The sequence below is a fragment of the Ambystoma mexicanum genome, chromosome 7p, assembly GCF_040938575.1.
Source record: "Ambystoma mexicanum isolate Mex_15411 chromosome 7p, UKY_AmexF1_1, whole genome shotgun sequence".
Taxonomy (NCBI): domain Eukaryota; kingdom Metazoa; phylum Chordata; class Amphibia; order Caudata; family Ambystomatidae; genus Ambystoma; species Ambystoma mexicanum.
This window is the reverse complement of record NC_090939.1, coordinates 449,524,569-449,550,390: the sequence shown is the minus strand read 5'-3', so window position 1 is coordinate 449,550,390 and position 25,822 is coordinate 449,524,569. Positions and strand designations below refer to the sequence as shown.

The 25,822-nt window shown below is 45.9% G+C and overlaps 1 protein-coding gene across 1 annotated transcript in view; it reads right to left on the bottom strand.

Annotated features, from left to right (window-relative positions):
• The window catches only part of TBX19 (T-box transcription factor 19), a 383,843-nt gene that overhangs the window by 133,768 nt on the left and 224,253 nt on the right, over window positions 1–25,822 (bottom strand). The window contains exon 4 of the mRNA XM_069637357.1: window positions 21,232–21,293. Within this exon, the coding sequence (XP_069493458.1) occupies window positions 21,232–21,293 (62 nt within the window). The remainder of the gene's footprint in view (window positions 1–21,231; window positions 21,294–25,822) is intronic.

The window sequence follows — 25,822 nt, the reverse complement described above, 5'->3', positions numbered from 1 at the left end:
GTACATAGGGGAGACTGCTGAGTCTCCTTACCTCTTCGGGTCGATACCCAGATATGAGTGGCGCCAAGTTACTCCTTGACAAGTCAGTGAGCTTGTTGTTATAAGGGTGATATTTGAATGCCTACATGAGGATTGAGGCAGGGGTGGAACCTAAAGCCTGATCTACACACCTTAGCTATGAAAGAATCCCCATTGGTGCAACTATTTGTTGGGTCCTAAAGGTCCAATGTGAGTAATCGGCAGAGAATAGAAGCCTAATGTCGAGTGGAAGGCTAAGAGAATGATACTGTAATCAGAGGGAAGGCCCTCTGGGAAAAATCAACCAGTACAAGATGTGGTTGATCGAAGCTTGAGGTGGCACCAAAGGATGGGCTCAAGCAGGTGAAGGAGAAACAGCACATATGTTTGCTTCTAAATTATAGAACAGGTGAGCTCTGTCCCGAGGCTTATCTGAAGAATGCAGGGCAGCAATATAGAAAGACATTAGTGCATGTGCTACACCCCCAAAACCCTGGCCACCATGGGAAACCCAAAGCTAAGGTAAGTGGAACAGCGTGGGGCCCAATGAAAGATAGGACTTCTTCCTGGAATCAAGAATATAGGTAGCAAGATAGAAATGGATTAAAAAAACAGAGGCCAGACTCAGAACAAGGTGATGACAGAGAAATGTTGTAGGAGCAGATGAGCCAGTGGGAACCCAGCATGCAGAGCGAGGGAATCAGGAGCCTGAACCCACCAGGGGCAGAGAATCCTGCAAAAAGAAAAGCGCAGCAGAGATCCAGCAGCAGAAGCGACTCCTCTCCTGGAGGACTGCGAAGTGCCTTGACCCTGAGAAGGAGACAAGGGTGGGAAGCCATGAAAGCCCTGGAAAGGCCACACTTTCATCTGTGAGTCAACCTGAGGAGATCCCCGGTAGCTAGGGCCGCTTGACATCCTGAACCCTGGATCCCATTTAGGTGTGATGGACACCATATCCCTCCTGAGGGAAAATAGCACTATATTCCTTAGAATAAAGAAAGAGAGTTTAGGAGAGAACCTCATAGGTGAGAAGGGCACTATATACCTTATAATAATTTAACACCAGGTGGGGGCAGGGGGATTAGGGGCCCTCCCGGGCCAATGAGGAAACAAGGATTGCAGGCTATTCCTCATGGTATTGCCCACGTTCCTAGCCTCCTCAGAAGCGGGAGTCCACCTTCTTCCCTGTGGGGCAGTTGAGTCCTCGGTGTCCCAGTGCCCCACACCCCTATCCCCCACTCCTATTCCCCACCATCTCCCCATTTCCACCTCAAACACCCCTCCCAACCCTGGCCCCACTAAACTGTGACCCCCTTGTCCCTCGCCGGTCCTGGAAGACTTTCCAGGCCATTGCCTATGCACCAATGGCCACCATGGAAAAGAAGAAGGGACTACCTTTATTTCTTTTCTCCCTACTTTCATGGCAGTAATTTTGTTTTGTAGTTTTTTGTTAAAGTGGTGAAATGGCAACCATTTCACTACTTTAATAAAAATACTATTAGTACCTCTGAGAGCAAAATACCTCGCCAACATTGCGGTATGTTGGTTAATCAATGCTCCTAGTAGGAAGAACTCTTTGCCCCGTATGCAGACATTCTCATTCTGATGTGGATCACAAATAGCAATCGAGGTGCTATAACCCTGTGAAGAGGACCTGGGGCAAAGAATCCATTGACAAGTATATCCCCTGACAGAGTGATCGAGTAAAGAAGAGGCTAGGTTCTATGTTATTGAGATTGTGAGTTTGAGCCAAGGGGCAGCTGGGTCCTATATCCCTGAAAATGTGTAAGTCTTAGGCACTATAGAATTACAAATCCTGGCTTTGTACATTGGAGCCAGGAGTTCTGCTGGATGCTACATATGTGAGACTGTACAACAGATTAGAGACCATGGGGGAGACCAATATCCCCACAATAAAGGACATCCCTAACGCTATCATTCATTCCCATGCTGACATTGTTTGCTTAAACTGTTCTGAAGAAAGAATATTCCTTTTTGTTCTGTTCAAAACCCTAGTTTATTCCTACCTCATCCTATGTGAGAAAATAAAATAAAGGTTAAACGCATCTTTTGGGTAATGTGGTTCTTGTTGATTCTCCATCATAAAATGCACGTTTCAAAAGACATCAACATGGTAGGGAGTTAACCTTATCTTGCCTGAATTCCTTGCCCCAATTAATTGATGTGTTGCAATCTAATTTGCTGCAGATGTTGGGTAAAATGATGTTATTTTTTTAAAGTTTACCTGGTTGGGTCGACTAACATCCCTGAGTAGTACATCAGGTGTTATTGCTTCTCTGAGACCATTAGTACGTATGAGAAAGCTCAGAATGATTAGGGCATTTGTTAAATGTTAAAGGTATTTGTACCGTGCATCGTCACCAACGGAGTTGGTCCCCAGGCGCTCTGGCGGATCTGCAAACTAGAAGGTGAGGTGGGTTAGTAGGTGAAGCGGGAGTAGGATAGTGAGAGGAGTGGTGTTCTGTTGGCAGCTTCAACTCGTTATACACCGGGTGCTGAGCTTTGGTGCGAGTATCGGATCGATGTCAGTTCTCGTGTGCTGTTGGTGCGGCTTATGTGTTGTTGCAGTGTTGTGAAGTGCGTGCGGGTTGTTGTGCGAGAGATGGTTGTGTGAGATTTTTGAGTGAGATAAGTCTGCAGAAATGCTGAGTTTTTTGTTAGTGGGTTGTATGAAGTTTCACATGCTAACATTCTGAAATTCCGTCCAAGTGTGACGCTCGCCAGTCCTCCCAATCTCATCAGGGTGGGCGAAGGGGTTACGCCTGGTAGGATTTAAGGTTTGTGTGAGGCGCTCCCTGTGCTGTTCTAACGCACTCTGTAAGTGTTCTAATTGCTCCTCGCTGTTCTATTCTAGCGAGCTCTGTAGGTGTTCTAATGCTGATGATTGGTTAATGTGGGTTGGGTGTCTATTCTCCTCCTCGGGTGCTGGGGCTGGAGTTGTCGTCTCCTCTCACATACTGTCTGTCTAAATGTGTCTGCTGGGGGTTTGGGAGGCAATGGATGAGTCATTTAGGGCTTTCTCCTCGGTCTGAGTATGTGATCAGTCTATGGTGACCTCCTTTTGTGGCTATTTCCCTTAGTATCTTATGGTCTGTCGCGGGGTCCGTTCTTTGGGTTCTGTGTATGTCCATTTTGGGAGTGACCGAGGTGGGTGTTATTTTCATTGTTGTTTAACAGAGTGGGCATTCTAGTGCATTGCTGTCTACAAGAGTTTGGTGAATCAATGATTAATACAAATGAATACATCTCAGTTGATTACAAATAAATGAATGTTTCAGACAATTACTGCAAATGATTTATACAATTTATACAAATGACTGAATGAATCTCAAAAAATTACAAATCACTGCTGTTTTGTGTGATTTCTTATTCAAGGCACCCTTCTTTCAAACTCAATGTGCACTGCTCTTGAAGGAGGTTGGATCAAATTTCCAGTCTGGATGCTTGATTTTTTCGATCATTCATTTCGAAAACATACTAAGTTATTTTTCAAAACTGAAATGCTCCTTTTTTCAAAGTTGTTTTCCAAAGCTGAAATGTCAAAGGGAAACTTGGGATGACCAAGCAGTTCGGGCTGGACTGTCCCTTTTGAGGTGGGGCCAAGCCTGATGTGCATATGGTCTTACCCCTTTCTTTAATGGCTTGGCAGGTTGAATAACGATGGTCTAGAGGGTTGCCCAGAGCTGCACCAGAGGTTAAGATTAATTCTAAAGCTTCCAGCCATCACCTCTTTTGTTTTACTTTAGTGGGCTGCGTATGCCTAGGCGTTGAACCCGATCATGCTGGGCCTTAAAACCCAAGCTACTGCTTGCTAATGATGTCCATTGAGGCTGAAACATGTCTAGGGTTGCTTGTGGTCTCATGCAAAAGGGGTGTGACCAAGCAGTTGTGGCTAGATTGCTCCTTTTGGGATAGGACCAAGCCTGGTGGGCATATGGTGTTCCCCTTTATGTAATGGCTTGGTAGACTGAAGAACGAAAACGGTGGTCTGTCTGGAGGGTTGTCCAGCACATGCCAGAGGGCAAGATTAATTTTAAAGATACAAGCCCTGAATACTTTTGCTTTGCTTTAGTCACCCCAAGTGGAACGGATATATCCAGACGTGGTTCCCAAGCCTAGAGGGCTTGGAGACCCAAGCTACAGCTCACTGAGGACATGCCTGGGGTTGCTTGCTTGTGGTCTCATGCAGAAGGGACATGACAGTTTGGGCGGACTGCCCCTATTGGTGTGGGAACAAGCCTGATTTGCATATGGTCTTTTCCCTTTCTGTAATGGCTTGGCAATCTGCAAAACGATGGTCTGGAAGGGTGCCCAGAGCAATGCCAGAGGTTAAGATTAATTTTAAACCTTCCAGCCATCACCGATTTATTTCCTATATTCTAGTTTTGTTAATATGCTTTGCTCAGCATTCTCAACATTCTCATTATGACTAAAATAGAAAATGGAAGTGATCATTAGAAATGAACATGGTAACATTCAAAAAGAGTCTGTTTATAATGTTAGTACAATTGTTTACTTTCCTTTTTTGATTTTTAATAGCTGCTATATTAAAACAAAACACCACAAAATATCTGTTTCTTTTCCTCAGCCCAGGCAGATGTCAGCAACGGCGGCTTTAGCAAACTTGCACCTGAAAACACAACTCTCATCCACAAGAAAGAGACACAGACATGGGCCTCATTACAAGTCTGCCGGTCCGGAAATAAGGGTGTTGGTAGCAACGTACTGGCACCCTTTCCAGACCGGCAGACTACAACTGTGCCTACTGGTGCCATTGTGCGCGGCAGGTCTGACCTTTCGGGCGCAACGGCCCCTGTAGGAACAGATGTAATGGAAGCACTGGCACCATTACTAACGGTGCTGGTGCTTCCGAGTCCCCATTGCCATGGAGTCCTATGGGATGGGACAGGAATGGTGACTAACATTTTCCGCTGCCTAATAACCGGGCGGCTGGGACTTGTAATGTCCCGGTGGCACCGGGATCTCAGGTGGCAGAAACGGTGTTAGCGGGTTACCTCCAGACATGTAATGAGGCCCATAGAGTGGGAGACAGAGAGATGGACAGAGAGAGAGATAGGGAAAGAGAGAGAGAGAGAGAGAGAGAGAGAGAGAGAGAGAGAGAGAGAATGAGAGGCAGAGAGATAGATAGAGAGAGCGAGTGAGAGAGAGAGAGCATGGTAGAAAGGTGTATGATAAGCCTGGTACAACTAGTTAACTTGTATTCTTGGAGTCATATGTTACTAAAATGTTGCATGTACAGCAGTTAAAATATGTAATAAAAACAAGGTTTTGTGGATGTGAAGGGATGCTCTAAGTAGATTCTGAGACCTTGCAGTTTTAGAGGTTGTATGACATGCAATTCAATGTGCATCATGTTGGAAAGAAGCGTACAGTAAAGTTAGAGAAATACATTTAAAAAATGGTACACCTTAAGTGCATGTATTTTTCCCAAATGCATATGCTGAGCTCTTATCTTTTTTCTTAGCACTATACTACTAGGTATTATAATTACCAAATGTACCAGGCTCTGAGTGGTTAAAGAAGCTTGCAATGCTCATCATCAAATGAGAAGATTTGTGTGAGGGCAGCTCCGCCCCCGAGCTTGGCCTGGGAGAGGAGGCCACATAGCACTCAACAGCTGACTAGAGACTTGACACAAATAGCATTGTCCATTCAGCTTCAGGCTGTTTGCCCGGCGCCCCTAATCCTGGATTATTCACAGGCCACACGACTACAACTAAATACTGGTTGCTCTGTCATAGTTCTATTACCACAAATTGTGAGAGTAGAAATGCAATGTTTATTGTTTCACGTGGATAGAGATAATGCCATTATAGGTTTCCTGGTGCGGGAAAAAAGGGCAGTAAAAGTGTTGGGAATACTGCCACAACTGGCAAAAAACTGCCAGAATTACTGGCACCGAAATTAGCAGTGACTGTAATTCAGGTGATTCCCTCCGTGGGGTCATATGGAATTCCATGGAATGGGGAATTACCAGCATTCCCACTACCTGTAATATCCCAGAAATACCTGGATATCAGACGGCAGGAATGTTAATTCCGTTTTGTGGTATCCCACTGGTATGCGACAGTGGTAGGGATCTGTCAAATAATGGGGACTGGGTGGTGGTTTTAATGGAATCAGTGGTTCACATATATTGTTGGCTCTTCCAAAGGATTGACTATCTGGGCCTGATCACGAGTTGGGTGGTATCCTGTCTGGGATACTGCCCAACTTTATTAGCGTTAGCACCCGACCATCTGGCTGTATTACCACCTGATCACAGTTGAGCCTGGTAGTCCCCATTCCCCATTGGGTCTATTCGAACCAATGGAACATTTTTGGCACAATTACCGCACAGTAATACCACCAGTGGTAATTGCGCCGAAAAATAGGCATTTTACTGGTGTGTTTACACCCAGCTCAGACCTGGAGGAAAACACGCCAGTCTCAAGATTGGGCAGGCCCTAAAATGCGGCAGTTACACCGTTATCGCCACATTTAAGGCCTACCGCCCAACTCGTGATGAGGCCTGCAGATGGTTAAAAAATTAGCCGGCGCTCTTGACTCTCTGTGTGGTGCAGTGACGTCACATGAAGTGAACATATACTAAAGTGAGATATGGCATACTTTATTTGAGTGGCCTTTTTTAATCGAAGAATGTGTACATAGCAAGCATCTACCGGAAAATAAACTGGGAGGAGACATTTCTATATAACGTTACTGACATCTTTTACATCTAATCTCAAGATGAGATATTTTACATGTATCATGCCCGTACTTTCCAGTGGGTAAGTGTCTGACCTCCGACCCTAACGACCAGGCTTTCAGTTCCAGCTTCGGCAAACCGAACACATTAAACCATGCCCTTTAATTTAAGACAGCAAACTATTTTTTTCAGTTCACCGAAAACACCCTTAGGGGGTGACACCTGGCCTTTGAAAAAAGTAGGTGCATGAAGAGGTTGAAGTGAGCACGAGCTAAAAGAGCCGAAGTGCTGCAGGAGCTGAAGTGAGCGGAGTACAACTACTTATTTTTGACTAACATTTCCACTATTTTAAAAATAAATAAATACATACATACTTTTTACAACATTCTGAAACTTTTGTTTTTGAAGTGAAAGCATCCCTCTTCATTTTCCCACCCTATAGCAGTTGCAGTTAAATTGAAATCCGTTTCACAGTACATTCACAAAGCCTGAAGCAGACCTCAGCATGGATGGATTTTATCTGGCTCAATCTCAACTATCAGAAGATGGAGGAGGTCCTACATGAGAAATGATAGCTTGTGACAACATATCTCCCCCTGATTTTTGGAAAACTTGTCAAATTGTTATCTCAGGTTAAATGCTTAGATGTTACAGTTTGTAAAGGACCAGGCCATTTACGCAGGATTTTATTTTAACGTTAGGTGAATATTTGGGATTTGCCCCTTTGTACCATTGGAAGTGGGTGCACTTACCATAGGGGCATTAGTGACTAGTCACTTGGATTTCTGTAATGCACTCCTGTGGTATACTTCATCCCTCAGACTTTCAATGAAGGGATCCAGGTTTGTAAATAATTGACAAATACTGTACATGTCTGCACACATTTTTCTAGTGGCAGGGCCCTTTTGAAGCTACTGATGTTCAGTGAGGCGTTAAGTATGGGTGCCAGCAGAGTTTTGGTCAGTGAGGAGAGGCGATTGATTTCACAAAGGAGATATATGAATGCTTCAACTGAGAGAAAGGAATGAAGATCCATACAGAGGACCTCCTTCTGTTGCCTGATCCTCTCACTTGGCTATTATTCTGCCCCATACACAACGCCTTGAAACATGTGTTACACTTTGTGCCCTCCCACCTACCCCATTCCCCGATGGAACGACAGTTCCAATACTTTTTTGGGCACAATTCTTCCACTGCATCACCCAGTTCATAGGGTTCCCTTCACAGAATCTCAAGCAGCGCACTGTAACATACCAGGGGCAGGGCAGGTCTTGGTCTTCCTAACGTCAGCAGATATTTCCACATCACCCAGCTCAGAGGGTTATCAAAGGTACAACAGGGCCTCGGGACACAGGTAGGTAGTGCCATCGCGGACTGTCACAGGGCCATCTGTTGTTTAACACCCCAAGGTACCAGAGGATCACTAGATGGCAGTCATTATGGGTGCTGTCGGCCACGCCCCCAAACGGATACATTATACCTATCATGGCTCACTCGCAGGTGGTCTTCAGGGATATCATACACATAATAGTCAATGCAAGGGACTAATTGGAGAAGTCTTAACAGTCAGAGGAGGAACAGCAAGTTATTGGTACCGAACGGTGATCTAGCCTAAGATTCCTAATGTGCGTTCACTTTTGAACCATCCAAGGTTCTGAATTTGTTTTATACAAGCAGGGATGGTGTTCCAAAGGACCCAGAGACATAAATGAAAGTTTCTTTCTTCCTTCTTGTGCTTTCTTCTTCCTAGAGCTGCTGAGCAGAATTGTGTTGGCTGACGTGAGTGGTCTAGTCGGGTGTAGATGATTGAATAGTCTATTCAAGTAAGCGGATCCTGAGTATTGGAGAGCCTTGTGAGTTAATTAAAGGATCCTATAGGAGATCATTTTATTAAGGGGCAGTCAATTCAGTGTGGTGAAGGGAGAAAAATTTGCCCAGTAACCTGGCAGCCCGGCTTTGAACTGATAGATGTTTCTTCATTCGGCAATGTGGAGTCCTTGCAAGCATGCTAATGCAGTAGAGAAGGTGAGGTAGGAAGAACATCCTGTTCTTTGCTTTGGTGGAATATCAGGAGATGGGTGATGTTCTGAAGTAAGTGCAGTTGCAAGATTGCTTTTTTGCAGATTGCATTGACATGTGGTGCAAACGTGAGTGTGGATTTAAGGATGACTGCCTGAGTGGTGGGCAGTAGTGGATGGCCGATGGCTTGTTGTTATGGGAATGGTAAACCTGTCTGGCTCATATGACCAAACAGGATGATTTTGGTTTTGAAGCAGACACTGCTCTCTGACACCACGTTGAAGACGAGATTGATGTTATAGATGTGGAAGAGGGGAGGAAAGGGTGAATGTTGTCAGCATAGCTTTGAAATGTGCAATCAAAGGAATACAACAGCACTATTAAAGCCTTCAGGTAAGTGTTGATTAGCTTTGGCAATAGTGCTGACACATGTTGCAGTCTCCGTTGGTATTCAGGAAAGTTTGGATATTCATATATCCCTCGTGGTAGGAGTGATTTTTCAGGTAGATTTCAAAGCAATTCAGAGCCATTCCCCTTATGGAGAAGTGGTTCTACAGATGATTAAGGGGGATATCATGGCCAAGCATATCGTAGGCTGCAGACAGAGTGAACGTCTGCTTGAGTCCAAAAATTGGGGGATGTTCTCCCTGATATCAATCAGGGGTCTTGGTAGCTCTCAATGGTCAAACCCAGACTGATGATCATGCCTGAGATATGCTTTCTCAGAGTAATGTTGAATTTGTGAGGGCACCATTTGTTTCCATTATTTTCGTTTCAAATGGGATGTAGGCACTTGGCAGATAGTTCTCTGATAAAGCAAGGAGTGCATTGAGCTTTTACACTATCAGTGTTATGAAAGCCTGTTTGGCATCAGATGTGAATAAACTAGAATATAATGAGGCTTTGCTGAGGCTGGTATTGGAGGGATCAGGGTGATTGTGTGCATTTTCAGGAAGGATACTGGGCATGAGAATTGAGAGGGATGTACGCGATTATTCCGTAAACGAAAATGTCAAATTGGAAAATCATGAATTCTACATGCCTGTATCGAAATAATCGCGCACATCACCCCCTGCCCACGATCCCCTTACTCTCGACCCCCGCACCATCCATACTTACCTCTGCAGCCGATGTACCTGCTGCTCCTTTGCACGGCTCTATCCCTGTGATGCGAGTTTATTGAGAGACAGAACTTATACCGCAGGGTTCTTTGTTTACAAAACTTTATTTGTTCTCCACATACCTTTTTAGGGAACTTGGGGACACCCCTGACACCCATTATTGTCGAGTAAGGAGAGAGGGGGACACCCCCGCAACCCCTGCTCCCCTTACTCGACATTTTTGTTTTCATTTTCTTTTCTCGTATTTTCTCACACTCGATTTATTTTGAGCATTTCAATGGATACCATTGAGAGCACCTGATGCTTTCAAATTTCTGGCTATCGTGATCACCTCTTTCATGTTGGTGGTCGTTAAAGAATCAAAGGTGGTAGGATCCTCTTGGGCTTACTTTGGAGAATGGGGGAAATGAGGGGATGGTCTTTTAGAGGTCTAGAATTGTATTGGTGAAAAAAGAAGCCAGTTCATATGTGAAGGCATGAGAAGGGCCTGGTGATGTTGTTAGGCCATCTAGGCTGATGATTTCTTTGAAAATTTGAAAAAGCTCAGTAGTCCTGGTGTGTGTGTTTAGGATTCGAGTTTGGTAGTGACGTTTCTTGGCAGCGCCAATGCCACTCTTAAACCGCTACCGTACATTTTTTCTAATACCATTTCCCCTAATGAGATTTATTTCACCGAAAATGGTAGGGGAAATGGTATATGTGTAATGCATAATGGTATAAGTTAGGGTAGGGGGGAAAAAGTTGAAAAAGTTAAAAGAAGATTTTGTTTTTCTGTGAAATGGATCTGGCGAAATCTCCATTAGGAGAAATATATTCAAAGAAATCACATACATCCCTCTTAAACCTCTGGTGGAGCCTCCAACAGGTCAAACCCCCCACCCCCATCTTTGGGAAGATTGACATTTTCTTTCACGCTTGGGTCTTTCCCTCTCTTCAGGGTAGTCAGATCGCTTTTAAACCATGTGTTGTTGACATTATAGGTCTTTTCTCCGGGGCGAGTGTAAAGCAGATCTTTACCACTGTGCACTTACTTTGCGGAAATGAGCTACACGTGGTAGAGGCTCAGCAGTTCAGGGCTGTACTCATTCAGGAATCGATTGCTGGATCACTGATTAGGGATCCTTGAAAGAGCTCTTTGTGGATCATGCTCAAAGGCCTAAAAGTGAGAGTGGGATCTGTTTTGGGCTGATTCCTGCTACTGTATTGATGGGAACGGAACATCTGAATATTGCCGTAGATGGCACAGAAATCTTAGAGGCAGTTGCAGGGTTTTTATTTTCTTACGTGTGGGGCCTTCTGTTGTCCCTCTCTCTCTTGTCTTGTTACATGTCTCCTCCCTAACCCAGGCTTCTGAAAACCCTTGGTAAATGCTACCAATTGTTCACCCCTACTGCCTGAAGGTTGTCTTATGCAACTGATGGCTCCCTAAATGCCAGCTCTTTAAGCTTCCTGCCTAACTGTCCTTATTCTATCCAGGGGTTAGTTTTCTAAAGGGAATTTGGATATTGCCTTCCACTTACTCGGGTTGGAGCCAGGCTACCTTTGCAAATCGACTTTCACCTTTCCCTCTACTCTGACGACTTTCCGCACACTCCTCCCTCTTTTCTGATGTCCCTCAATGTTTCACTTGCCTAAGCCCTTTGATGTTACTTCCCCTCTCACTTCAATTAACTACTCTTCCTCTCCGCTACTGCTTCCCTACACCACAGAACTACTCATTTCTTCCATTAGTACTCTCCTCCCACCATTACTCTCCTCCTCCCACTACTACTTCTCCCCAACCAACTACTCAAACACCCTCCTTTCAGCCTTTAAATTTCAATTCACATCCCCTCCTTATACTAACCGCTCTACTCATCACACAAACATGCACACTCACTCTGCAGAACTGCTTTTACTCCTAGGACAATACCTCACCTGATCCACGAATCTCATCCACAAGCCTCCACTCCCTCCTTCCTCGTCTCTTGGTTGCCCTCCACCTCCACCTCCGCCTCTGACCTCACCCGAAAAATTAACACTTCCTGCTTCCTTTTTCCTGCTTAACTTACCCCCGCTGGGCTGGATTGGATGACTTCCCATGGCCAACCTAGCTCTGTCTTCCTCACCCGTGGACCAGTTTGTTTAGTCAGAAGTCATCAAAAGGGGACCTAGCTTGGTCCATTTTATCCAAAAGGGCTCTCCAGATACTGAAGTTGGTGGCCCAGTAAGGCCAATGTTCATGTCCCTATTGCGGGTCCCAGCTGCACGTGGTCTCCCACTGAGACCTTTTAGGGGGGGTGGCTTCTTCTCCCTTTTCATTCCCTGATTGTCAATGGTGCCTTTTACGTGATGCATGAGCTCTCCGTTGTAGCTTCAAAACCCTGCAAGGTTTTCAGTGTTTCCCCCATACAGTGGTGGTTGTCTTGTGTGGCTTAGACCCTTTTAGATGACTTTTAATGAAGGCAGAAAGACCCTGTGGTCACATATCAAGGGCCTGGGAAGACTCATATTAGGCCTCACCAATAGAACAAGTAGGAACACGGATGATAGTTGACGTTTCCTCATTGACGTTTGGAAGGTGAATAGAATATTCCACTTAGATTATTTTCCGATGAAACAGATTGACAAGATGAGCGAAAGAATCGAAATCACCACCTATATACCAATGATGGATCTTCCACAGGGTTCCTGCCAAATTCTGCTGAGCATAAAGAAAACACAGCCTTATTAATGCAGGAGGATCTCTTCAAGTTTACAGTACTCCGTTTGGGCTGCATGGTGCACCAGCCACCTTTCAGTGATTAATGGCTTAAGTGTTATGAACTCATCAAGCCTGTGGTGGGGTAAATGTGGATTACACGTTCCATACTAATACCAGGGTTAAAAATATCTTTATTTAAAGCTTTATTTATTGGGTAAGACTTAAATGAGCCACGCTAATGAGGTCATATGAACAGGGGGGCTAGCTGCCCCAGACTTTGAGAAATACTGTTTGGCGGCCCCGGCACAGTATGCAGCGTATTGGTTAGATGATAGCCCACCTCTCCCTCATGTTAAGATTTATCGACATGCGACTCCAGCACGGGATGTCTGTTCTTTGGTATTACCCCCACTGTGGAGAGACCCTGGAGCGGCTAGCCCTGCAGCCATCATGGCGCTTGCATGGGGGAAAATATGGAGACTAGTTGATAACCCATACCCATTCCACAGGGACATTCCGTTATGGAACGTAAGGCCTGAGTTCCCCAGGATAAGCAGAACCACAGCAAATGGATGGGCAGCTGACAGCTATTCCGCTCTGGACGATGTCTTCAGAGGGGGTTCCTTCATTGATTGGAGTGACTTACCTAGACCCTCTGGTACCCAGACCTCGCGATGGCTTTAGTATGCTGGATTGCGCTGTGTGATCAAAGATGCATGGAGAGAGTTCCCTGCGTTACCCCCGGATGAACCACTCATGGCCTTGATCATTGGAGGGTACATCAAATAGTGGGAGGGTATCAAGACTATACAGCCTGCTGCAGAACCGGGCCAGCAAACCACTTACCAAGCTACGGGAGCCTGGGTAGGGACCTGGGAGGTTGGGAGTCAATGTGCATGCATACTCGCCTGGTCTCCTTAATTGTAGATTCAGGCTGATTCAATTGAATGTTCTACATGGATTCCACTACACCCCAGCAAGACTACACCTTATGGCTGAGACCACTCCCCCCTTTGCCCCAGATGCCACTCAGATGAAGCATGTTATTTTCACATGGTTTGGGCTTGCCCGACAATTGCGGTATACTGGGCCAGAATTTGCGATGCTCTATCTGATATGCTGAACTGTGTTATTGTACTATGCCCCATGAACTTGCTGTGTCATGAGCTTCTACCACTTCAGGGCACCAACCGTAAACTTGCTGGTCTTTGTATAATCCTTGCTGTACGCCGTATACTGTTGGTATGGCTCAGACCCGATAGTCCTACTGTAGAGCAGTGGCTCTGTGATGTTACCTGGGCCTGGGTCTGGAGGAGTGGCGGAATCTGCTGCAGCCAGCCTGCCTGTTGTAGACCTCCAGACATTTTACCCCACCTTTCGACTGTATTAGCAATCACTGGCAGAGGATGACAAAAATCCCCCTGATCCCCCCTGTATCTGGTGACTTTTCCAGGACAGCTCAGTAGGCTCTTATGCTATGTGAAACAGAATCGAAGGCCTTCTCACCGTCCAGTGCTGCTGCCACCACTCTAACCCCCGGTCTACAAATGCTAGGATATATCAAAGAGGCGCCTTAGGTTAAGGGCATTGGGAGTGGCCAGGAACGAATCACGATTGATATGGGTGAATAAGATATGGCACTATTGATGAGGTAAAGGGGACGGTATGAGCCACACTGAGTGGCAGGTTTGCCAGGCTTAAGGAGCACTGTGATCACTGCCTCCCTGAGAGTAGGGGGTAGTACCCCTCTTACACAGGGATCTTCCCATAGGGCTGATAGTTGGGGTGTGAGACGGGACACATAGCATTTATAAAGGGCCATGCTAAGGCCATCTGGGCCCAGAGTCTTGCCAGAATGCAAGGCTTCAATGGCCTGCAAGATTTCTGTCACGCTCATGGGACAATCAAGCACCTCCCTGGTCTCATCAGAGAGTACCGAGAGTGGGAGCTCATCCAGGAACGCCTCTATTTCTGGGTAGGGCACCACATCGTTATTCGCATAAAGTTCTGCATAGAAAGATCGGAACACTTCGTTGACGTCCGACGTACTGCGGACCAACTTCCCGGGAGCATCTTCTATGAGAGGGATGTGGTGGGCTCCATCCTCTAGATGCACGACACTGGCCAGTAGCCTGCCGGCGTGTACCCCTTCAGCATACTAGAGTGGTGGCTACTACGTTTATAGCATATTCTGCCTTGGGCTTTGTGGTAATGCGCGGTGCGCACGTTCAATTCCAAACGGTGGCAACAGCTTGGGACCTTCCAGCAAGGTGAGGCGAGTGTGCTCAACAAATTCTTCCATGGGGCCCTCAACATTGTCCTTAGGCATCCCGATTATGCTCAGGTTATTGCGTCGGGACCGGGACTCCAAGTCTTTGTTTTTCCTGCTGACCGTCTGCACCTACCTAGTTAGCAAGGTCACATCGGCCCTGAGTGAGGTGATGTCGTCCTCTTCCAGCGCTATTCTCGTTTCAGCCTCAGTGATCCTGTTGTTGGTCTTTTCAATGCGGCCCTTTCTGGCACTGATTCCGCCACTCATATCATCCATTTTTGTGTTAAGGGCGGTGAACCCATCCCTCATATAGTCCATCATCTTCTGCAACTCCATAGGTTCTGCAGTAGTAGGCGGGTCACCCCCAGCTTCATTCACCCCACACTGGTCCCTAGGGGCAGTCTTAATAAACATATTGATGAAGCTCTATTTTTTACCCCTGCCCTTGGCCATGTTTACACTCCTGGCAGAGAAGCAGGCGAGAGGGGAGTGTGATACAGCAGTTAACCGGGTGAGGCTAGTTAGGAGAGCAATTGTAGTAAATGCAGTGTCTTGTGTAGTTCCCTCCAGGCAAGGGATAGTAGAAACATCCAAAGATATGACCGCAGGATGGCAGAAGTATTTGGGTCCAGCCACCGGGGGCTCCTTGAGTGCGGAGTAAGGAGATTTGGGCTGCCTAGCCGGCCTCCGTAGCCATCACCTTAATATATGGGGCCTCAGCCCTATCCTGGGGTGAAGCTCTCAATCAGGTCCAGTGTCACCAGTATAAAGTGGACCACCGGAGGCGAGCCACGCAGCAGGTGTGGGAGGTGGTCGCAGTTGGTATACAGAGCCTGCTGATGGAGGCAGGTCGCGCAGCAGGAGAGAGCAAGGGTAGCCGCTGGCTCATGCAGTCACAGGAACAGATTGTTTCAAAGGAGCAGGCGGGGGCACAGGAAGTTTGTGAAGGCAACAAGGCAGCACCTCGGGTGGCCAAGGGCAAGGGAGCTGCCAGCTCAGTGCCACTCACCGCACAGGAGCATCCGCTGTTTTTTAGTCCGCCGGGGCAACCCCTGGTCCCCAGGCATCAGTCCAGTCACCGTCGGGGGTCACCGCAGTGGATGTGAGCCTGCACCAGTATCTGTGATCAGCAGCAGGGAGGCCCAAAGCCCACGCCCCCGCCACGAAGACACACACCAGCACCTCTGGACGTTCCAGCTAGCCGGGAGCAGTGTTGTAGAGTGGGTGAGGCGATCAGGCTACAGTCCAGCTGCGGTGTAACAGGGCCGCCGAAACCCAGAGTTGGAGAGGAAAGTGCTGCGGTATTCCTATCCGCCAGGTCCCCGTTTTTATTTTGTTTTGTGCCTGAAGTATGCTTGCGATGCTTTGCGGAGGTCTCAGCCTGCAGAGCCTGGGACTCACGCGGCCATCTTGCTTTTCACGCAACAGCTCCCCCCATTTAAGACATCTTTAATTGGTTACCCAAACGTGGCAAAAGGCAAGGTTGAAGGCCAAGCCTGCATAGTGACATGTGAGCCTATCCACAGTCATGTATTTGGGCTTCCATGTGGTATACTCTCTCTGTTAGTCTTGCTGGATGATATCGGAGGTTTATTCCCCATTTCCAAGTGTGGCTTCATCATTAAATGACCATCTGCGTCATTAAATGACCACCTGTGAACCTCCCAGCCAAATCAGCTAGGATTGGCCAACCAGAGTCAGAAGGCCTTTGAGGAGTTGAAGTAGTCGCTACGCCTTCCACACCTTCTCATTATACCTGACCTTCTCAGCAGTTCATTTTAGAAATGGATGTCTCTCGTGTGTAGTTAGGTGCAGTGCTCTCTGGAGAAAGGGAGGGTAATGAACGTCCCATTCTGTTCATAAGCAGAAAACTGATTCCCCAAAGAAAGTAATTATTCCACCATGGATACCATCAAATGAGCAGTGGAAGCTCTTGGAGACTTTTCAACATGTACAAATGTCCAGTTAGTCACAGACCAGGCGCCTCTAACCTGGCTCAATAGGAACAAGCAGAACAACCCACATAGCAAGAGGTGGTCCTGACGCTGCAGCTGTATGTACTCTTTCACCATTAAGAACCGGAAAGGGTACCTCCAAAAAATTAAAATGTTCCGAGTTGCCACCCTATCGAATGTCCATAGGAGGGCTCCTCTTTAGAGAGTGCTGTACACGAGGACGTCCCATGTTTAGGGCTAGAGGATGAGACGGGGGTGACTATTAGGGTTGGGGACCTCAACCTGCTTCCAGGCTCTACAGCCAATCTCAACCCTCATCTGTATCCACCATATCTTTGCAATGATCATTCCTGGCAAGACTAATTCATGGCAGAATGGGAGTAATCATGAACTGTCTGCATAACTGTTGCTGCAACTGTGAATGTTCACAGAAACCATAATACTTGTTAAAAGAAATGGTTAAATGAGAGGCGCAAGTAGGTAACTGTCTTTCATGCAACAACTTGTGGAATCCAAGCCTTTACCCTCACAGGCCGTAGCATATCTCAGAGACATGAATTGTTACCTCCCTACCAAGCAAATACGATGACACTCACAAGCAGCTGCAACCACTGCAGTCCTCACTGTGAAAACAAAATGGTGGACAAAACACAAACAGCCTCAGTCAGTAGAAGCATAGTGCAGTCCATCTGCCTATTAGCATCAGGTGTTGAAGTCCTGGAGCCGCGCGGCCAATCAAAATGCTCTCCCACTCTGCACACAACTTAAACTCTTCAATCTATTTCCTGCAAACCACCCTGAAGGTGACTAAAATTGAACAGGAGACAGAAGACAGTGTGGGAGTTAGAGGTGCTGGGACAGAGGCAGAGAGTAGAGCATTGTGGTGACAGGGAGAAGAGCAGAGAGGACGTGTGGAGGAGAAGCCTAGAGTGTGGCAGAGTGATGAGGGTGAAAGGAAAAGAGGGAACAAGGTAGGAAGGAGAAGTGTGAGTCAGAAGGGAGGTGAAAGCTAGGCTAGAAAGGGGAAGAGGGGAGACATAAGAAGAAAGAGGAACTCTAGTTAGGGTGCTATGTAACAATGGTGTTGCTTATATTAGGTGTAATGATATCTTCCCTGTCTGTATATAAATTAATTTCCAGCAATTTAAATGAGAATGTTGCCAAATGCACTGAGCTATTCAGTGCAGCCTTTGAGTCCACCTCATTGCCTGGAAATACCTCACATTTAATCCAGTTTATCCTCAACTAAGACCCTTTTTATATAGTGATGTACATTGTCTAAGTCATGGCCAAGTGTTTCTGTGAATCTCTAAAACACAACAGTATACTGTCTGCATACATAGAGATTGCAGAGTCTTTCCTGGTGCCTGCTTTGCCTCGATTGTGGAGCTCCTTTAGTTTTTATAAGTAGATGTCCTTAGCAAGAGTAGAGACTGGCAGGGACAAAGGGTTCACTGTCTGGAATTCCTTTGTAGCTCAAGCACAGTTGATGCCGTATTGTTGATGCCAATACATGCTTTGAGGACTATATATACTAGCACAATCATGTATCACAGTGCAATCCCCCCCTTTCCCCTTGCACTACCTGAATGACACAAGACCTAGTAAGATTGTTTGTCTTGTCCTCCCTCCATCTTCCCTCCCTTGTCTTGTCGCGCCTAGAAACACTTGTGTACAGGCGTATTATAAATGGCTTAAATCATATAATTTTATCAGAGATGCCCAGTAAGAAACGGCTAGACTGGCAGCACCCAAATGCCAGTCTAGCCAGGTAATTAATATTAGCAGGACTGCTTTATCAGAAATGCCCAGTTAAACAAAAGTCATACCAAACTGAGGAATGACTAGACTAGCTGCACCAAAATTCATCTTTAGCCACTAATACCACATATCATGCCTGCTTAACCTGGCATGGACAACCATTATGATTTGTCACACAATCTCACCCCCCTCACACATCCCCTTTCCCACCCACCCCTACTCCAACCTCCAAAATCTGCTTCTTGGCCCAGAATTACCTCCACGTCCCTCTTCCTTGTCCCAGAGCTTACGTATGAGGCTCCTTTTCTCATAGGTAAGCACTGGAATGAGGAAGAGTGGGACTAGGAGTAATGAAGATTACAGGTAGCTAATGCAGGCATTACCTCCATGTACCTCTACCTCATCCCCGTACTTGTGTATGAGGCAAATTGCCTCATATACAAATACTGCCTCATACACAAGTACAGGGACGAGGAAGACTAGGGCTAGGAGTAATGAAGATTACCAATAAGTAATCAAGGCATTAACACAAGTAGTGGTGCAACACCATTGAGTTGACTGGGGATCAGCAATCCACCCTACCCCCCTGACATTTTGGGCTATTTTGACTAGACCTGGATGACCTTCAGAGCAGTTGCCTGACAGAATAGGACACATATGTTAAACTGCACCAGGGTTTCGCTTTTAACAAGAGCCCGGCAATTACTAACATAAAGCATTTCACTGTTAGTACCTGCATTCCAATGCCACATTTTTTAGGCAATTGAAACCGTGATGTGGATTTAGTACTTGCATGCCAGGGAATTATTGGAAGGGTAGAGAGGGAACAGGAGACCACTCATTCCCACAGCAGTCCATAAGTGGGTGCTTTCAACCCTAAGGGAAAGAGTTAACTGCTTGTAACATTGAAGCTCCACTAGAATAGTCTCATTAAAATGCGTAAAGAAATTAGATGTCCCCACACAAATAAGTTTGCCCCTCCCCACCGCCCATGAAGTTAGCGCTTCTCCCAACATTTGAAGGGTTGGCCCCCCCGAAATGTAGGTTTTGTTGCGCTCCTGAACGCAAGCACACACACCATTCACCATATACATACACGAACACCCAGCCATCCATACATTGAAGTGTGCACCCTTTCACCATACAGGCACACACACCCAGGCACCCAGCCATATATTTAATTGTGTACCCTTTCACCGTACACTCACACAGGCAGCCACCTATACATTTAAGTGAGCACCCTTTCACCATACAGGCACACCCAGGCAGCCATCCTTACATTTAAGTGTGCACCCTTTCACTATACACTCACACAGGCAGCCACCTATACATTTAAGTGTGCACCCTTTCACCATACACTCAGACACACAAACGTCATGGGTCACTCTGATTTCATAAAGAAATTATTTCCTTTAAGGACTGAACCATAACTGATATAATTTCATTATGAAGGCAGAGTGACCTCAAAAATAAACTATTTCTTTTTGGAAGTCAGAGGGCTCCCCCCACCCTATGACATGGAGGCCTCCAGCCTAGGGTCCTCCATGCCATGGAGTGGGAGGAGCCCGCGGACTTCAAAAAGAAAGTTTCTTTTTGTAGTCACTCTGCCTTCATAAAGAAATTATTAATGTTATAGAAATCATTTCTTTATGAAGGCAGAGTGAATTCAAAAAGAAAAAACATTTTTTTTCTCAATGTGGGGCCCCCTCCCAGGACATGTGCTGGTGGGGTCACCCACTCCCCAGGGGCTGCGGGGGCCCCTGTTATGCCAGTGAATCCATAATATACGCCTGCTGCGCCCATACACATTCCATTTAGACATGGGTGACTACTAGGGTCTTGGCCACCCTCGCATAACTTCAATGGTTGAAATGCTCACACGCATAATAGCACCTCCCAAATTCTCTCACATTTTTGGACATTTAGAGGGTGTTCAACCAAATGCGCGTTGGGAACATAATTCTGGTGAAAGGCTCTATAACAAATGACAAAATTAATGAATGAAAATGAATGAAAATGAAGGCAGATTCCATAGGAATCCATTAGTAAACTCTGCCTGTAAAACATACTTTGCAGCCAGCATTTGCCTTTTTTGCAAAATGGAATGTAAAACTGATGAATAAAGGCAGTTTTGCCTTGTTTTACTCTTCAGTTTTGGATTCCGTCTTGTAAATGTTGAAAATTGCATGCATGGGTCCCAACAATTCGTAAGTGCAAACGTTGGTAGTCCACTGCAGGCCATTTGTAATAAATTGACCGTCAGAGGGGTCATTTTCTAAGTTCTTGACTGGCTCATAAACTACGAAGCAGTGCATTTTGAAGTCAATTGTGACTTTATTGTAACATTAGAAATGTTTTGATTACAAAGGCCCACACGAGAGTCCTCTCTTTATTTGTGTGACGCACCTATTTCAGATGTTTTATTTGCTTGAATACAGTTACTTTAGCTATCAAGACCGGCTTTGTAAATAAACATGGCCAACCGTTTTACCCTTTGCATAGCCTTAGTGGCTAATGCTCTATGGTCACTCTCAATTGTAAATGCACTGGGAGGACACTGACCAATGAAATACATCCTGAAAAATATGTTAAAAAAATATAGACATTAAAAATAGGAGTGGGTATGGAAAAGACAGCAGCAAATGTCAAAAGTTCAGAAAATGTGTACTCACCGTTCTTTGGCATCTAGGAAAGCTTTCGCAAACGGATTGTATTTGATTTTGAGAGCCGTTATCTAGGGTTTTCAAGAAAAAAGTTATTAGTGATGCTTTCTGACACCTTGACATCACTTTACTGTTTTTGTTTTACAACTTTATTTAAACTTTACAGCATTAGAACATGGTAAAAGAGCTTCTTTGCAATAGACAGAGAATGCTTCTTTGCAATAGACAGAGAATGATCCCTTTGCCCGCCTCCCACAGTTCTTCTTTTCCTTTGGATACCATCCTTGGGCTAGCATGTTCTATTAGGGACTAAGATGTGGGTGCTGTCACCCTGTTAACATTAATTGGGCCACAGGAAGAGTTTCGCCATTTGTGGTTGGCAGGTTTGCGCTGGGAAGTCCTGGTCATGCTCCAAGATCGGGGCCCAAATGTCTTTGAAACGGTAAAGTGTTCCTTCTTTAGCCGCCATGACCTTTTCTGCAACCAAAATATCCCAGATCTTGACCCACCCTAGTTGTAGCTGCGGACCCTCCTGTGTTTTCCAACTGTGGGCGAGAGTGATTTTCGCAGCCATGAGGAGTTGAGTAATTAGCTTGGCAGTGGTTCCAGTTTTGGGTAACTCTCCGGATGTCAGGTTTCATTGGCAACGCAATATGGGTGACAGCCGGAATTGCTTTGGTCACTTCCTCCCAGAAGGTTCGCGCAACAGGGCACTCCCACCACACATGGAAATAGGACCCGCAAGCCCCACATTGTCACCAGCACTTGGGATCAAGAGAATTCTCAAAGTGGTGCAGGCGTACTGGGGGTAATACTAACGGTATATTAGTTTTCAGGGCACATTCTTTATTATTAACACATCTAGCGGCTGTATTGTTCCTGGACTAGATGTCAACCCAAGTGTGATCATCTATTGGGTGACCCAGGTCAGCCTCCCACAGAGCCATGCATGTAGGTCGTATAGTTAGCATATCGTCCTGCAGCAGTTTATATAGTTTTGAAATGTTTCCTCTTTGAGGGCCCTTCTGCAGAGTGAGTTCTAAGGAGTTGAGTTCCCTTGTGGCCCCTTGTTTGATGAGTGGTTGAGTAATCCAATGTCAGATTTGGGTATATTAGAATCTGTCTGATTCCAACAGGGCAATGCTGTCTATGCATTTTTCAAAGGTGAATGGTGCGCGATTCTCAAAAAGTTGTGAGACCGTCTGCAACCCGCTCGAATCCAGTTCTTAAAATTAGCCGGTCTCAGTCCTTGGGTAAAGTTACGGTTTTGAAAAACTGGAGAATGTGGGCTTATTCCCTTGGGGGTTCCTTTTCTTTTTAATGCCCTATCCCAGATTCTCAAGGTGGTTTTGGTAGAGGAGAGAATGTTCGTCCTGTATTTGTGTGCCGCCAAAGAAATGTGTAGCAGGTAGAAAAGCGGTGGAGGACACCTAAATTGCTTGATGAGTACCCATTTCAGGGGGGGTTGCGGAATTGAACCAGGCGAGAATGTTCATCAATTGTGCTGTGAAATAGTAGTTGCGGAGGTTAGGGACTCCCACCCCCCCCCCATTTGGCATCACACGTCATCACTTTCTGTGCAATCTGCGCCCCGCCCCCTTCCAGATAAACCGGGAGACCTGTCTCTGTAACTGAAAGAGTGATTTTAGGGGGATTTCCACTGGAAGGGCCAAGAACAGGCATATAAATCTGGGCAGTAGGTTCATTTTACATGCCATGATTCTCCCCATAGGTGAAATCTCTTGGGCTGCCCATCTCTTAAGGTCAGCCTACAGGTCACTGAACAGGCGAGGGAAGTTGGCTCATATATAGGTCTTTAGGATTTGAGGCTATGTGGACCCCCCAGTATTTAGTCATGTTTGTGCGCCGTTCAAATGGGCAAATAGGTTGGAGGGAGTTCATCATTTCTTTTGTCAGCCCAACCCCTAAGGCTCCCGATTTAGCATAATTAATAGTAAAGCCTTCAGCCCTTTCAAAGGAATCGAGTTCTGCCAGAGTCTTCAGTAAGGAGGATTGATTATTAGTGAGTGAGAGCATTATGTCATCAGCATAAATAGATACTTTATAATAACAGCTCTTTATCACCACCCCTTCAATGGTGATGTTGTTACGGATTCGTATGTGAAACGACTCCATGATTAGAGCAAAGATTAAAGGGGATAGAGGGCATCCTTGTCTAGTCCCGCATGAGAGTGGGATGGAAGCCGAAAGCTTCTGGTTTACCTTTAGGACTGTCTTTGGGGATCTATGGTTAGCCAACAGCATTTTACAGAATAGTGGGCCAAAATGGAATGGTTTGAGGGCCAAACGCATAAATGTCCAATCAGCCATGTTAAATGCTTTAGATGCGTTTAGAGAAAGTAAAGCTAGTTCACAGTGTTCTGGCGTTGCTAATTCTACTAAGTTAAGGGCCCACTGAATATTGTCCCCAGTGCTTCTTCCTAATATAAAACCTGTTTGGTCAGCATCAACAATTTTGGAGAGCACATTCGCTAGTCTATTTGCCAGCACTTTAGAATAGATGTTCGCGTCTATATTAAGCAGCGAGATAGGCCTATATGAGGCATATTCTCTTGGGTCCTTTTCCGGCTTTAGCAACAAGATAATGGTGTATTCTTGCATAGAGGGGATTGTGATGCCTGTCTCCCGAAAGGAATTAAGGAGCTTGTGAGTGATGTCCTAAAAGAGTTTATAGAATTTGGGGGAGAAACCATCGGGACCCAGGGCTCTAGCTTTTAGGGATTTGATTACTGACTTGACTTCCTCTCTGGTGATTGGGAGTTGTAATGTTTCCCTATCTACCTCCGTTAGCGTAGGAAGGGCGGTCTCTGCAATATATCGTTCAATCAAATGGGATATTGCCAACTGTAGCTTGGCTTCTTCTGAGTATTGAGCCAAGCTCTGTGAGTCTTTCAAATTTATAATCAAGTTCTACATTCGGGTTTTTTGCTAGTTTCCTGACCAGGAATGTGTTGGCCTTCTTGCTGTTAGTGTAGCAACTTTGTTTAGTTCGTATAAGGGTTTGAGCGGTTTCTTCTGAGTAATGGACCTCTAATTTGTTGCGAGCGAAGCATAAGGCTCGAGCTGCTCTGGGAGACAAGCATTTCTTATGATTTTGTTCGGTTGTCGCTATTTTGCTTTCCAATAGCCCTTTGGTCTTTAAGCGTTACTTTTTGTAAGCCGCCGCCTGGGCTATCAATCCCCCCCTGCAAACCGCTTTCATTGCCTCCCATCTGGTGGCAATCGATGTGGGCCTAACAGGGTTTTCTTGAAAGTGGTTATGGACGGCTTTGGCTAATGCATCCCTGAGTGCTATGTCATTCAGTATTGGGTCATAGAGAATTCATCTGGGTCATGGGTGGAGGGATCAGGGTTGTGAATTTGACCTGTAAGGATCACTGGTGCATGATCTTACATTACCTTTGTTCATATCGATACCTCATCAGTGTAGGGCAAGAGTTGGGGGCTGGTCAGCAATAGGTTGATGCGGGAGGAAGTGTGATATACATGCAAAAAAACGAGAAGTCTTTTGTTTCTGGGTGTAGCAGCCTCCATTAGTCTACCACTCCCAGAGATTTAAAAAAGTGAAGCAGTCCAAGGCAATTTTAAAGTCTCTCTGTGCCAGTTGATGAGATGTATCAGCCTGGGGGTCTGGGACCCCGTTGAAATCCGCTCCCATCACCACCTGACCCTCAAAGAAGGGAAGTAGATTGGACTCCAAGTCTGTTAAGAAGGCCTCCTGTCTTTCATTAGGGGTGTAGACTGAAACCAGGGTATACATTTGGCCGAAGAGCTTCCCTTTGACGCCAATATATCACCCTTCGGGTCCATTGAGCACCTCCAGTTCTGTGAATGGTGTGCCTTTCGCCAACAGGATTGCTTTGATGCCTTTGTTTGAGCCGCTGCTTGCCAGATATTGTCTTGGGAAGGCTCTGCTGCGTAGGCGTGAAAATGCTGCGATCAGTTGAGTTTCTTGGAGGAACATCACTGAGCTGCCCAAGTCACTTAGACGTTGGAGTGCTGTTCTGCGTTTATCAGGAGAGTTCAGGCCTTGTATGTTAAGAGTCACAAATCAATGTTTCTAGTGAGGAGGGGAGGCATCCTGTGGGTCCGTCCAGTCCACCGGGCGGGAAGGGTTTGGGCTTGGTTGACATTCAGCTGCCATCAAGTACCATTATCATTTCCCACTGTTATAGCAACCAGGTTTTCAACTTTTGTAAACAAATATCAAAAATAAACTGAGAAACAAGAACATAACTGGGCCTATAGGTCGGTTGGCCACTCTAGGCTAGTGTATGCCGTGTCGAGCCAAGATCCCTCTCTGCTTTGCTGTAAGTAGCCAAGTATGACCTTTTTAGAATTTGTAGTAGCAGGCTATCTGTAGTTGTGCTTGCAGGCTTCATTTATGTCTGTTGAGAAGGGTTTCCTGGTTTCTGTCCCCTCGCTTCCTTCACCCAGGTGTTACATTGTGGCTTTGGGATTTTTCCCCTATAGGTGATGTGGTTGTAAGGTCTTTGTCCGTGGTTGAGGGCACCCCTGTCAGGATGCCCTCAGCTTGTTCCAAGGTATTGATTGTTCGTGTCAGACCTTTATATGTAAA